We start from the raw sequence: 15,234 nt of genomic DNA on the forward strand, positions 1-15,234 counted from the left end.
AGCTCCCAAGGCTTTCTTTACTTCTTCCGGTGTTACTTGTGGGATTTCAAATTCCTCTAGAATATTCTCTCTTCCATTATCGTCCTGCGCGCCACTGGTACTGCATAAATATCCATAGAACTACTCAGCTACACTTTAACTTCGCCTTTTAACTTTTACTTCACCTTAACGAACACCAAAGATCGTGGGTTTGGCTCCCACCAATGGTCGTGGGGTCGACCATCACTGATGGCACCATCAATTTCGGTGCCATTGAACTTTGGTTCCACCAAAGGTCGAGGGTTGTACACATAGTAGAGATCATGGGTTCGACTCCTATCAATGGTCATGGGTTCGACTCCCGCCAATGGCCTCAGGTGCCACCATCACTTTTGGTGCCATTGAATTTTGGGGCCGTAGTGCAGGATGGTCATTGTTTCCAGAATGCCGGACAACGGATTTTTCAACCCGCGAGCCACAACAGTGTCGCCTTAATACAGGAGTATCCGGTGTTGACCACACACAGACCGTTTGTGCGACTTTCCGTTCTTGAAATACCGATGAAATCAAAAGTACACAATGAAGCGAGAGAAAGCATCGGGAAAATTATTTGTTGTGAATAATTAAAAGGCACAAGAAATATTGTAACGGGAAATAAAGCTCGACAGAAAGATAACTGGCCGCAGGTGTGAACCAAACCCACATCGTCTGCATTAGGCGTGCGGTTTCATTAATTTTCCATTCCTTTATTACTTCCACGTTTCAATTAATCCTACCAATACATTTCCTTTGTGCTTTTTCTGGCGTAGCTTTCGCTTTCTTCGTACGGCTCTGACGAACAAAAATTAACCTTACTCTTCCTGCTCATTGCATAGCGGGGACCACTAGTCTGGCAGTCTTGACGCTAACTAGGAGGTAGCATACGAGGATTGGCTTGACAGTTGCCTTCAACGAAACTCAACTGCTACGTGATGCGTGCGCTGAAATGCATGTCCCACATCCGGCACCTTGGCGGCGAGCGGTGATGGCGAACGCCTCCAGGGCTAGTCTTGTACCCGTACACAAATATTCAAAAAAAAGTGGGCAGTGTAGGACAGCTCCGCGGTCTCCTAATTTAAAAAGCACCGCATGCGTATAACGGAAGATGCGGATTCGATTCGCACCTCTGGCGAGTCGTTTTTCTTTTTTTTTGTGAGCTTTGGTTTACCTTTATCATAAAATTTTTGCATTTCAATTAAACATAGCGAATAATTTCCCGTATCGCTTCTCTAGCTTCATTGTATGTTTCTTCGTACGCTTGGGGCTTAACGAAAATTCGAGCCCCTGGCATCACTCTATCATCCTTTGAGCTCATTAAAGGACAGCAGGCATCGAGTGAATGCCGTAATTCATGCATTTTCAGGATTTGCAAGCTTCCTCTTTCCCACCTCCTACTCCAACCCAACAAAACCTCGCACTGCGACTTTCCCACTGCGACCGTGCCAATTAAAGGCAGTTTTTGTGGCACCACAGGCTTTATATTAGTTCATGAACAGCAAGTCATAAGAGTGAAAATTTTAATTTTCTTTCCAGGAAAGCGTTTCAATGTCCACAAGATCAACGAAAATCACGGATTTGTTTATTTTATTTTTTTGGCAATAATTGGGCACCCATCTGGGCACGCATATCCGCGCTGTTTTCCCAATTAGTGAGTTTCCTTTTCCCCTTCGTGTACCATAAGCTTAATCCGTGTGAGTTCACTGCCCTAAGCCGAAACTCGAGCAAATATTAATGCGCTCTATTGTTCTGTGTTTCAAAACATTAACAAATACTTTTAATCAGACAGTAAAAGACATAATAACTACGCTTCAGCCTTGAGAACACTTCTAAAATACCGTCCATGTCAGTTGGTCCGCCATTGGAATTCTCGTTAGCCAGAAAAGCCGCAGAACATTAGGGATGACGACGCCTCCTTGACGTTCCCACATCAAATTTCAAAGCGTTCGAAAGGGGCTACTTATTCACCTACCGGTAAACAATTACATAGCATCAGAAAGCAGGCAGATACTCAGCCTCAAAGCTTTTAAGTTTTCATTCACAACTTTCACCCACCAAGAACAGCTCATAAACGCCAGAATTTCATGGAAACAGAAAGATTACGCACGTAGAGATTTCATATCTTCACTAACACCAGACCTGTTTAATTGAAAGCAGTAGATTGATAGCTAGAAGGGAAACTATACCAGGCTAAAATGACATCATTTTCCTTTCATGTTCCTGTATATGCGAATAAATGTGAAACAAGAATATGTCGTTGTGTCGTCCTATTAGCCCGGTGTCTTCTCTCGAAAGCATCACATAATCCTCCGTTCACAAAGTGTTCAGGAAGTATCGAACAGAAAGACCATTTTCTGGGTATTGAACCTGCAGCGAGCGTCACGTAGTACATTTCAGCCTTCGTTTTTACCCAAGATCCTGCAATACTTCGCGATCCACCACTGAACTGTTCGTCGCCCCACTGGACGTCATAATCCACACCTTTAGAAACCCTAGTTTACTACATCGCACCTGGACAGGCTCATAAAAAAGCTGCAACAAATATACTGTCAAAGAAAAGAGTCCCATTAGCGTGGTTAGCGCACTTGGTAGACTTACCTTAGATTGTCGCCGCCATCTCTTGTTTCTAGCAATAATCCTTTTGGGTCCTTTAAGACGAACTTGGCAAGGTGGGAGCGTTCCAAGGCTTGCCAGATGTCCATATCAGAGTGAGAATTGGTGGGATCCAGGTTCATCCTGAGTGTTCCCCTAACAAGGCTCGGGTCCTGAAAATTGTAGTACTTTTTATAAGGTGTGCATGCATTCAAGTGCCGGTTAATCAGCAGCAGCACTATAGTCAAATATAATGTAAAGCTCTTGAATGCAGCGTCAGTAATACGCAGCATTGGTTTGAGGCGTTAGACCCCCCCCCCCCCCAGTTCATGTCAAATTGGTAACCTCGATGTAGCCAATAGTATTAGACAAGTTACATCTGCACCAAAGAACATATAAATGTATTTAAACTTTGTTAGCAAGAGAATAGCAAATTCAGGCCAAAAGTTCTTGCGTCGTGACGCGTGAGTGTATCAAGACGTTTTTGCTAAGAAGATCCTAAAGCATAGGTGTGAATGTGAAAGCGTGGATTTTGAGACTTGCTAGCACCATTATAAGGCCGACTGGAGGCCACAGTATGAGCTGATCCGCCGCTGAGCTGCGAGCTTTATGTTCATTCGTGCCTTTTCTAGCCTACTCTTGTTACGGTAGAGTAAAGGCCCTGCACAGTGGTATCTTGTGTGAAATTGCGCGATGACAATCCTTCGTGAGCCTGCGTAAAACAATTGGGCCCTACGAGGCAGCTCAGGATGGCTCCATCTTTTACGACAGTTATGAGCATGCGCGTAAACGTTTGTCAGCTCATAAGCACATGAAGTTATTCTACGCACGCGCAGCGTGCAATTGGAGTAGTGGGCGACTCCAGCTGTGCCAACGTTTCTGCGCTTTCCGCCTCTTCTCGGCGCGACTGGCCACTCGCGGCAATTTTCTGTATCATCATCAGCATCCTCACCCGCCTATTTTTACGTCCACTGCAGGACGAAAGCCTCTCCCTGCGATCTCCAATTACCCCTCTCCCGCTCCACCTGATCCCACTTGCGCCTGCAAATTTCCCAATTTTATCAACCTACCGCTCCTCCCCCATTCTATTCTAACTAAAATGGTCTACCATCCTACGCACCATATGGCCTGCCCAGCTCAATTATATATATATATATATATATATATATATATATATATATATATATATATATATATATATATATATATATATATATTGATGCCTTTAGGTAGCATGTGTGGGTTCATTGGCCAGTTGCCTTCATCCAAGCTCAAGTACTCATGACGCCTGTGATTGAAAGGATCTTCCACATGCGCCACCAAGGTTTGTGAGTGGTGGCGCTGTCTACCAGTTTGTATTTCGTGGCGAATAGACGTGTTCATAGGTTTCATAATAGACGAAATCATACATTTTTTGTGCATGCTTTGAGCTTTCTTCTCTTTTTTATTTGCTGATTTTTTACCCTTTAAATATCCATTGGGCAGTTTCCTTTTTTCTCTCTCTCTCTCTTTTTCGTGTGCAATAGTGTGTTTCGTGTATGTTTGGTTTTGCAGGACACTTAGAGCGTCAATTCACGCCACGTGCTTGAACACGTGCAACCGGGTGGGACGTTAAGTTTTATAGCCTTTAAATAGTATCTTGGAAGTGGCAAAACTAATAGCTATTAGTGGCTTCACTGTGCTTGCACTGCAATATTGCTTTGGTAGGACAATGAGAGCGTGCCGGCGTGGTTGAACACTTGCGAAAACGTGTCATACCTTAAGTCTGTGCGGCATTGATTGCTTTAAAAACATTGGTGTGACTTAATTTGTGGCATTTTAAGGATTTAGATTCCGTGCATATCGGTTTTTGCTAGAAAGCACGTGCCCTGCATTATAGTAATATAGTATTATAGTATTTGCATTAGAAAAAGCCGCGCAATACATGGCAAGAAAGGCGGGAAAGCTTGCAGTGTTTGGGGGGTCCCTCAAGGGAAGGATGACAATGGAGAGGGAATCAAGGCAATCGACAAACACTGTGATGTCGTCCTAGGCTCAAGATAATGGAGGCTTTCAAGGATGAGCTTGTCAAACACGTCGAAGAGCTCCAAAATGAGGTAAGTAGAGAGCGTGATGCACGGAAGCTAGTGGAAAAAAGACTTCAAGCAGTCGAGGAAAAGCTGAACAGGGCCGCCATTGCGAACGAGAGTGGTCGTGACAATGAAACGCAGTCCCCGGACGTGAAAGGAGAGGGAGTGTCAGAAAAGCACGTGGAATGTGTGCAACGTGGGCAGGCGATAGATGGAAAGAGTGGTATCTACTTTGAGGCCACCAAACAAAAACAAAAACAGGAGCGCAGTGGTCAATGCCCTTTGTCAAGTGCGAATCACACGGAAAAGGACAACGGGAAGTAGAGAGAGGTAGGAGAGAGTGAAATGGTCATTATCACCAGTGATTCAAAACTGGCTAGGTGCTCAGAAGCAATTGTGGAGAGGGTGAAAAACGATAAAAGAGTGGCGGTAGGGACATTTCCAGGGCGGACACTAAGTCCTGTGATTGAGTGAGCAAAAGCAAAGCTCACGGAAAATACCCACGTGTGCAACCTTGTCCCAGTAGCAAGTGGGCTCAAGGACGTCCTAAACAGGAAAGGGACCGCAGTAGCTCAGCGCTTGGCGAAGGGGGTAGACGGCGTGCGCGAGCGGTCCCCTCAGGTGCAAACATTGGTGTGCACGGTGCCTCAGGTGCCTGTACATGACAGTCGTGCACAAACAGTCGTTGTGGCTGCTAATGTGGCGACATGAAAAATGGGCCTAGAGAACGGTTCGAAGGTTGTCGAAGTAAACATGGCATTTAGAAGGTGCAGTGGTTTTGAACGAGACGGGATCCACTTTAATTACAGGCTTGGGCGAGAAGTGGCCTGGGGACTTGCTGGTGGCGCTGTTGCTTTCTTAGGGGGCCTACCGTCACTCAAGAGGCCAGAGTAGGTAGTAATGAAGAAGGTCCCCTAGAGAACCTCAGAATAGCATCGCTATTAATAACAGAAAAAGGAAGAAAACAAGAGAGCTCGCCATGCAATAGGCTACATCAACATGCATGGCGGCAGAAGACAGGAAAAATGGTCAGAGATTGAGGAACGATTATATAGACAACAAATAGAGGTGTATGCGGTTGCAGAAACGCACCTAACAGACTCCGAAGAGCTGCCAGTGATTGAGGATCATGTTTGGGAATGGTTCAACAGAAATAGGTCGGAAAGAAAGGGCGGGGGAGTCGAAATGCTCATCCATCATGGAGCCAAATAGAAAAGAGTAAATTGAAATGTCAAGAGCATCTTTGGTCATCAGGTACAATGAGTAGAAAAAAAACTTGGCTGCAGCAAACGTATTTGTGGCCCGGAAATAATTGCACAGAGACGGATCAAGAGTTAGTGGAATGCATAAGTGCTGATGGTGCAGCGGTGGCGTAGAGGTAGAGCATCCGCCTCGCGTGCAAGAGGACCGTGGTACGAATCCCGGTGCGGCGTAATTTTCCACCGGATAAAAAAAAATCCGTGTGTTGATAAAATTGCAGAAACAAGCCTGGACTGCGGCCTGATCCTGGTGACCAGATCCGGTAACGCACTCCCTCACCAGAGCAGGATTGGCCACCCTGGTGCAGTACCTGGTCACTACCTCCCATATGAGTACAACAATCGAACCCCGGCCCTCAGTCCCCTGCAGTTGTGGAGCAACTGACCACGGCGGCGGTGAAACCTGTGACGTAGCAGAGGGTGCTAAGAATCCCTGGATCCGAACAGGCCGCCATAGGAATCTGAACCTGGCAACATTTAACGCTAGAACGTTATCTAGTGAGGCGAGCCTAGTAGTGCTATTGGAGGAATTAGAGGGCAGTAAATGGGATATAATAGGGCTCAGTGAAGTTAGGAGGACAAATGCAGCATATACAGTGCTAAAAAGCAGGCACGTCCTGTGCTACAGGTGCTTAGCGGAGAGGCGAGAACTAGGAGTTGGATTCCTGATTAATAAGAATATAGCTGGTAACATACATGAATTCTATAGAATTAACGAGAGGGTGGCAGGTCTTGTTGTGAACCCTAATAAGAGGTACAATATGAAAGTAGTACAGGTGTACGGCCCTACATCCAGTCATGATGACCAGGAAGTCGAAAGCTTCTATGAAGGCGAGGAATCGGCGATGGCTAAGGTCAAAAGCAAATACACTGTACTGATAAGCGACGACGGAATAGGCACTAGGAATAGCAGGGAAGAGTTATTAGTAGACTTTGCAGAAGAGAATAAGATGCGGATTATGAATAACTTCTTCCGCAAGCAGGATAGCCGAAAGTGGACGTGGAGGAGCCCGAATGACGAGACTAGAAATGAAATAGACTTTATACTCTGCGCTAACCCTGGCATCATACAAGATGTGGACGTGCTCGGCAAGGTGCGCTGCAGGGACCATAGAATGGTAAGAACTCAAATTAGCCTAGACTTGAGGAGGGAACGGAAGAAACTGGTACGTAAGAAGCCGATCAATGAGTTAGCGGTAAGAGGGAAAATAGAGGAATTCCGGATCAAGCTACAGAACAGGTATTCGGCTTTAACTCAGGAAGAGGATCTTAGTCTTGAAACAATGAACGACAATCTTATGGGCATCATTAGGGAGTGTGCAATAGAAGTCGTTGGTAACTGCGTTAGACAGGATACCAGTAAGCTATCGCTGGAGACCAAAGATCTGATCAAGAAACGCCAATGTATGAAAGCCTCTAACCCTACAGCTGGAATAGAACTGGCAGAACTTTCGAAGTTAATGAACAAGTATAAGACAGCTGGCATAAGGAAGTATAATATGGATAGAATTGAACATGCTCTCAGGAACGGAGGAAGCCTAAATGCTGTGAAGAAGAAACTGGGAATTAGCAAGACTCAGATGTATGCGTTAAGAGACAAAGCCGGCAATATCATTACTAATATGGATGAGATAGTTCAAGTGGCTGAGGAGTTCTATAGAGATTTATACAGTACCAGCGGCACCGACGACAATAATGCAAGAGAGAATAGTCCAGAGGAATTCGAAATCCCACAAGTAATGCCGGAAGAAGTAAAGAAAGCTTTGGGAGCTATGCAAAGGGGGAAGGCGATGGGGAGGATCTGGTAACAACAGATTTGTTGAAGGGTGGTGGGCAGATTGTTCTAGAAAGACTGGCCACCCTGTATACGCAATGCCTCTTGACCTCTAGCGTACCGGAATCTTGGAAGAGCGCTAACATAATCCTGATCCATAAGGAAGGGGAGGTCAAAGACTTGAAAAATTTTCTACCGATCAGCTTACTGTCCGTTTCCTACAAAGTATTTACTAAGGTAATCGCTAATAGAATCAGGAACACCTTAGACTTCTGTCAATCAAAGGACCAGGCAAGATTCCGTAAAGGCTACTCAACAATAGACCATATTCACACTATCAATCAGGTCATAGAGAAATGTGCAGAATATAACCAACTCTTATATATAGCTTTCATTGATTACGAGAAAGCGTGTGATTCAGTCGAAACCTCAGCAGTCATGGAGGCATTACAGAATCAGGGTGTAGACGAGCCGTATGTAAAAATACAGAAAGATATCTATAGCAGCTCCACAGCCACCGTAGTCCTCCATAAAGAAAGCAACAAAATCCCAATAAAGAAAGGCGTCAGGCAGGGAGATACGATCTCTCCAATGCTATTGACAGCGTGTTTACAGGAGGTATTCAAGGACCTGGATTGGGAAGAATTGGGGATAAGAGTTAATGAAGAATGCCTTAGTAACTTGAGATTCGCTGATGATAATGCCTTGCTTAGTAACTCATGGGACAAATTGCAAGGCATGCTCACTGACCGGGAGAGGCAAAGCAGAAGGGTGGGTCTAAAAATTAATCTGCAGAAAACTAAAGTAATGTTTAACAGTCTCGGCAGAGAACAGCAGTTTACGATAGGCAGCGAGGCACTGGAAGTGGTAAGGGAATACATCTACTTAGGGCAGGTAGTGACCGCGGATGCGGATCATGAGACTGAAATAATCAGAAGAATAAGAATGTCCTTGTTCCTTGTGTCCTTGTTTTATTCGCGCTGTTTAACCTCACTTCTGAAAGAAACATGTCCGCAATAGAGATTAGTAATAGCTCATTGGAAGATTGGCGGAAGAAAAGTATGGAAACGGCGAAAAACGGAGACGTACAAAAACAAAGATCACAATAGGGCGATCAGAATATTTGGTTATGAGAATTCATCGTGGGTTTTTTTTTCTTTTTTCTTTTTAAACTTGGTAGGACATAGGCAGTATAATAGCAAGAGCTTGGTGGCGCAACCCACCGCCCCGTTCCAAAGGGGACGCTCATAACATCCATCTATCCACCCAGGGTTAGTTTTAGCACCAACACATAAATACGCCAGAAAGTGGATGCGAAAACGGCGCCGCGGTAGCTCAATTGCTAGAGCATCGCACGTGTAATGCGAAGACGTGGGATCGTTTCCCACCTGCAGCAAGTTTTTAATCCATTTTTCTTTCCATTAACTTATAATTTTCTTTTAAGTAATAAGTACAAGTAATTTCCCTTCTGTTGTCCTTGGTGTTTTTGTTTGTTGGTTTCTTATGATATATATATATATATATATATATATATATAGTGAAGTAGACGCACCGCACGTATGCAGCCATTCATTGACTTTCTGGCCGGGGTCCGGTCTGGTCATTGCGCTGCTTCAGAGGAGCTGATTTATTTGGAACTTTTCCCTAAGCCACAACTCGCAAAATATGAGCCAGAACCCAAGGTATTATTGGGGAACATTCTTCAGCTAACTCATCTTCACCTGCGGGATGACTGTAATGCTCCTTCGTAGCATCTGGAGTGGTACCGTCGAGATGTCAACGCCGTCGATGAGGATGCGACCTCCGGTTGGCCTGAGCACACGCAAGAGGGCGAGTACCAGTGACGACTTGCCCGCTCCGGTGCGCCCCACCACTCCGACCTGTAACGTGAGGACAACCATCAGTCTATTACAAGTGCATGGATGACAGGAAGTGAGCGTTGAAACAAGGCACGCTTCAGTTTGCGTGTAGAAGCGCGCACTCCTCTTTTATTGACATTTAAAAGCAACCAAAGGTGCGATTAGTAGTTTTCGTAAGAGCACAGCACGCATAAATTAAGGTACCCATGGACAGCATTAGTAGGGAAACTATTCAACCATCTCATTTCCATACACGCCACGGTAAAGTAACGTGTTATTAATGCATGTTGTAGCACGTGCGCATGTCTTCCCTGCCTCTGCTCCATTGCTTAAACAAAGTTGTGGCAAAATTCAACAAAGTCAGATGTGTGTCTTCGTTAACATATACTTACTGCCAGCAGTTCTGGCGTGTCGCCCAAGGAAATGAAAAGGAAAAATCATACAAAAATAAAACACGACCTCTGTGCGTGCGTGCTGTGGTCGATCGGCTGTGTGTTAGTATTTATTTATTTATTTATTTATTTATTTATTTATTTATTTATTTATTTATTTATTTAACATACCATCAGGGCTTGAATCATTATAGAGGGGAGTGGTACAAAAGGATATATGGTACATCGGAAGTAAACAAAACACAGTGATTAATACAGAACAGATTGTTAGATTACAAATGGTTTCTTTTTATGGAATGCTAGCTGCTGTGTCACAAAAGAACAAAAAAAAATCCTGGTTTTGCAATGTTAGCTAAAGTTTCACGGAAAAGGCTGTTACCAGGAATATTTACAATATCAGGGATAAAGTGGTTGAAATTTACACATGGGTGAGGGAAAAATGACTGGGATACATTCTTTATGTTACACAGATTGATCGGAACTTTATGACAGTGATCTTGTAAAGAATTGCGCATGCACTGTAGGATGATGATAAAGCCTATGAATATGTGCCAGACATGCAATTCCACGTCGGATAGACAGCAAGGGAAGATTAAAGTTGGATTTCATGGAAGAAATGCTCGCAGTTCCCTAATACTTACGAAAGATAATGCGAACTCGGATATTTCGGACAAGTTGTAAACTTGTTATGAGGTTATCCTGGCAGGGATCCCACACTGATGTAGCATATTCTAATTTAGGATATATTAGAGTTTTATAGGGTAGGTGTTTTAGGTTAGATTGTGAGGTAGAAAAGTTACGGCGCAAGTAGCCTAAAATACGGCTAGTGTTGTTAATAACGTACTAGGTGTGAATTGACCATGGTAGATTTGTAGTCATATGGACAGATAGTTACTTATAAGAGTTAACCGCCTCTAAAGGAACGTTTTTTAAGGGTAAGTTGTGTGTTGGTGTAAAACACGAGACACATGTAGTACTTTATAATTGTTAATATTTATTTCCACTAACCACAAGTTACACCAATTATATAGTCCGTTGAGATCGAGTTGCGACATGTTAACGTCGGTTTCATTGGTTACTTCGTGAACAATAACACAATCGTTAGCGAACAAGTGTGCGTTAGAGGATATAGTGTAGCACAGAGATCGTTAATATAAAGGAGAAAAAGGAGAAGGCCCAGAACTAAACCTTGGGGTACCCAAGAGTGTACATCCCTGAAAGGAGAACTAAATCTATTAGCTCTGACAAATTGAGTGTGATTTGTTAGAAACAACTTAATCCACGTGAGGAGGTTAGGATCTAGATTTAGTTTATTCAATTTCTACAAGAAAAGTCTGTCGCAAACCTTGACCCTCTCCCCCAAATGCTTTAAAGAAATCTAACAAAATACAATCGGCAAAAGAAGACCGATCGAAAGTTCGATGTAGCATGTGAATCGATGAAACTAGTTGTGTTTCACATGAAAAAGTTTTAGGACAGCCATGAGGTGCTGGGGTTAAGAATGAATTATACTCAAGCAAATTAACAAGGTTAAAAAAAAAATGTATGTTCGGGTAGTTTACAACATGCAGTAGCCAACGAAAATATGTTACTTTCTACCAGTAACATACCCAAAAGGACGCAAATGTGACCAAATTGATTACCAGACCTGTTTGTTAATCAATCTCCTAAACCCAATGTAATTGCCATTCAAATCCCATGTGCTTAACAATAAGACTACAATGCCATAACCAAGACACATGCTTATGCCTTCTTTAAAAAATCAAACATTGCGTTGTTTTTGCTGACCGCAAAGAAATTATAAACGCGTGTTCATACTTAATGATGCTACCTTTACTTCTTGGCAGCCTCTAGATTAGTCGTTCAATGCAGGCCGCACTTTCAGCCTTTAAGACCGTTTGTCTTTGTTTTCGGGCAATTGCAGTATAAGAATACGTAGTTTCTGGGCCATCCGCAAGTAGCGCCTAAAGGCAAAGCACCCAGAAAACAATGGGTTATGCGTTTCTTAGAAAAAATAATCAACTCAATGCTTCGTAGAACAATCCAAGCTTACTGAGATAGCACGACTCAATCGTCTTACCACTTTCGTTAAGCACTATTGGAAAACGCTGGAATGGTAGATGTTGGCACCTGCTACAGGCCACTCTAGTCTTCGACAGTCTGTGACTCGCACATGTTTAGAAGTGATTCGTTCAGTACGGATACCTTTTCCATGGGCTGAATTTCGAACGTGACGTCACTTAGCACATCTGGCAGCACATATGGACGATAGGAAGATGAGTAATTCTGGAACTCAATCCTCCCTTCACTGGGCCAGCTGGACAGGTATTCGGAGAGCGGAGGCTTTGTTTTGCTGCACCCCGTTGGTACGTCGGCCTGCAAATTGGATCAGGAATTCATAATCCTTAGAGTACGCACTATAAAAAGCTAGTTATTAAATTTGTTTACTCTTATTAAAAGATGTACCCTTCGTTAACAAGAACTACATTATGCAGCAAGAATGTTTTGTGTAGTATAGCATGGGGTTCCGATACTATTAAAGCAGTCTTTAGCCAAGGCCTCTTCGAAAGCGTTAAATAATCTTTCATTAAAGCGTGCAATGCCTGTTTGTCATTTATTCATTTTGTAAAACAGGATAAAAGTATACGATTGCTTGAATATTTCATTGAAAGTTCTTTGGGCAGGACAAAATATCCGCCCGTAGTGGTTACCAACCCACCGTGGTTGCTTAGTGGCTATGGTGTTGGACTGCTAAGCACGAGGTCACGGGATCAAATCCAGGCCACAACGGCGGCCGCATTTCACTGGGGGCGAAATGGGAAAACATCCGTGTACTTAGATTTGCGCGGATGCTAAAAAAATCCCAGGTGGTCCGAATTTCCGAAGTCCTCCACTACGGCGTACCTCATGATGAGATCGTGGTTTTGGCATGTAAAATGGCATAATTTATTTATCCTGGTCACCGGTATAATGGAGAAAAGAACTGCAAACAAATATTAAGATACTTGCGCTGCTTCGCAAAAACATGCTACTTCGACCTAATTTTTATTCATACAGAATACTTGAACTTTCACAGCCACTAGTATGACATATAACGTAACATTCCAGTCACATTAGAAAATAAAGCATGCATTGGCAGACAGAACGTGTAACTGGGCGGTTTTGCAACGACCAATTGAACAATTAGAGAAAAACGTGTAAACCGTGGGCATTGCCCCTTGGGCCATCTGTCGAACTTCATCGCACTGCATCAGTCTATCTCTGTGGCCAGCATTTGCAAAAATAAAACGTTCCAGGAGGCTACCCAAATTTTAACAAATGCTTGCAGTTCGCAACATCGAGAGCACCCCGCTCTTTACTCGTGTAAATGCCCTCACGGTGGCGACTACACATCCCTCTACCACAATACATGCTAACGTCCAATCCCACCATTGAACCGTGAGAGGCTGTGCTGTCCAGCTCGGACTCGTGGGACCACCAGCAGCAGATGGTGTTGTGGGCCTGGGAGACAGAAAAGCAGCAGGATCTCTGGACTGAGGGCCCCTCCCAGGGGCAAGTATATAGGAAAGCCTGAAGGCTTGTGTTTCTTGTTTTTTAATTTTCGACAACGTTACTTTCTCCCTTTGCTGCGCCTTCCGCACGCCTACTCTTGGAGGTCAAGTATTCCAAGTTTCGGAGATACGGTAAAGCAAGCGGCAGCAAAAAGCGTTCGCGCCCCGTTGCCGGCACTCCTCATCACGCCAGCGTAGTGACAGCGAGTGCTCAAGATCATCGAGTGAGGACTGTTCATGTTTGTCTGTGCGCACATGACAACGTAGTTGGTAAATATTAAGTGTATATGTTTACTGCAATGTATACGGCCGATAAAACTACGAAACTTACTTCGTGTAATTGTCTGATACTTCGCTGTCGCTCTAAAGGCTTCGTCTTTCAGGAAGAAACTGCGACACTGTTCTTTCGTTCAAAAATAAAAAGGTTTTACCCTTCTCAGCACACGTATTTTAAGCTATTTTAACGGTGCAGCATTTGGATATGAAAGTAGAGAGGTTCCTTTTGTTTAATTATGACGTAATCAGTTTTTTCGCCTATGTGGTGTGATACACCGTGATTCGCGATGTCCATGCACACTGCTACGCCCAATGTTCGCTATGAGCTGGCTAGAAAGGAAGGGCATGTAAGATGTCACTGGCTAGTTAAATGAGATATTGGAAACAACAGGAAAGATACGGACGAATTACTGCGCTGAGTATTTGCAGCTAGTATTGAACCCGGTGAGCCCCCCTTATTGTACAGATATGTTTTATAACGAAGCTGTCTGTGGCTTGGAACCGAGGATTTCTTCGTGGCGTAACGTCGACAGAAATCTATTATCATCTATGACTCATACGCCAAAATGCAATGGCTCATACCCCCGTAAGGCAGAGGCTACAAGAACTCAGTAAAGTCAAACGAACAGTGGATACATTCTTTAGAATCATATGTACAACTTCTCTAGAATTTGGCAAATAACGTGAAGCCTTCGATCGCCTCCACGACTGCTGCACCCGTTCACTGCTGTCACCATAGGCCAGCGTTAAGTTGAGCTCGCCGCAGACTTCTGCAAATTACTTGTGAGTGCCTCTAGCAGTTTACCAACGCAAGCACAAGTGACTTTTCCACCATCTAGTAATGAGCTTTCGGATGCGCCTTTCACTATGCACGAGTTTGACGCTGCGATATCTGCTTCCCACCGGTCATCTTGTTCAGGACCAGATGGAATCACATACTCCGCGATTCATCGGTTTGATGTGGAAGCTCGAGAAATTCTCTTGTGGCTCTACAACTCTACGTGGAACTCAGCGTCAGTGCCTGACAACTGGAAGCGCAGTCCTCTTGCGGCTCTGCTGAAAGCCGGCAAATGCCCTCATGATCTTTCACATTATCAGCCGATAGCCTTGGAAAGCTGTGTTGCTAAAGTGATGGAGCAGACGGTACCGAGCAGACTGCAATGGCTACTCAAGAAAAGTGGTAGATTTCCTGATTTTATCGACAGATTCCGAAGAGGCCAATCGTCTATTGACGGTATGATCGACATGTTATCTTCTGTCCAACAGGAGAAAAGACTCCATCGTCTGGTATGTGAAATATTTCTGGACATTAGAAGTGCCTGCGACAACATCTTGCACCATTCGATTCTTCAGGCACTTGAAGATATCGGCGTTAGAGGCCAGATGAATGCGTGCCTGTATAGTTATCTTAGTGGCCACATCATTTTCATGTCGACTGTGGATGGCG

At 44.0% G+C, this 15,234-nt stretch overlaps 1 protein-coding gene across 1 annotated transcript in view; it reads right to left on the reverse strand.

Moving 5' to 3' along the window:
- Positions 1 to 15,234, reverse strand: part of LOC126516550 (ATP-binding cassette sub-family C member 3-like) — a 60,336-nt gene that overhangs the window by 21,291 nt on the left and 23,811 nt on the right. The window contains exons 3-6 of the mRNA XM_072289296.1: positions 13,390 to 13,461; positions 12,166 to 12,336; positions 9,431 to 9,589; positions 2,614 to 2,780 (exon numbers count right to left, since the gene is read on the reverse strand). Coding sequence (XP_072145397.1) covers positions 2,614 to 2,780; positions 9,431 to 9,589; positions 12,166 to 12,336; positions 13,390 to 13,461 — 569 coding nt within the window. The remainder of the gene's footprint in view (positions 1 to 2,613; positions 2,781 to 9,430; positions 9,590 to 12,165; positions 12,337 to 13,389; positions 13,462 to 15,234) is intronic.

The sequence above is a fragment of the Dermacentor andersoni genome, chromosome 1 (genome assembly GCF_023375885.2).
Source record: "Dermacentor andersoni chromosome 1, qqDerAnde1_hic_scaffold, whole genome shotgun sequence".
NCBI lineage: Eukaryota > Metazoa > Arthropoda > Arachnida > Ixodida > Ixodidae > Dermacentor > Dermacentor andersoni.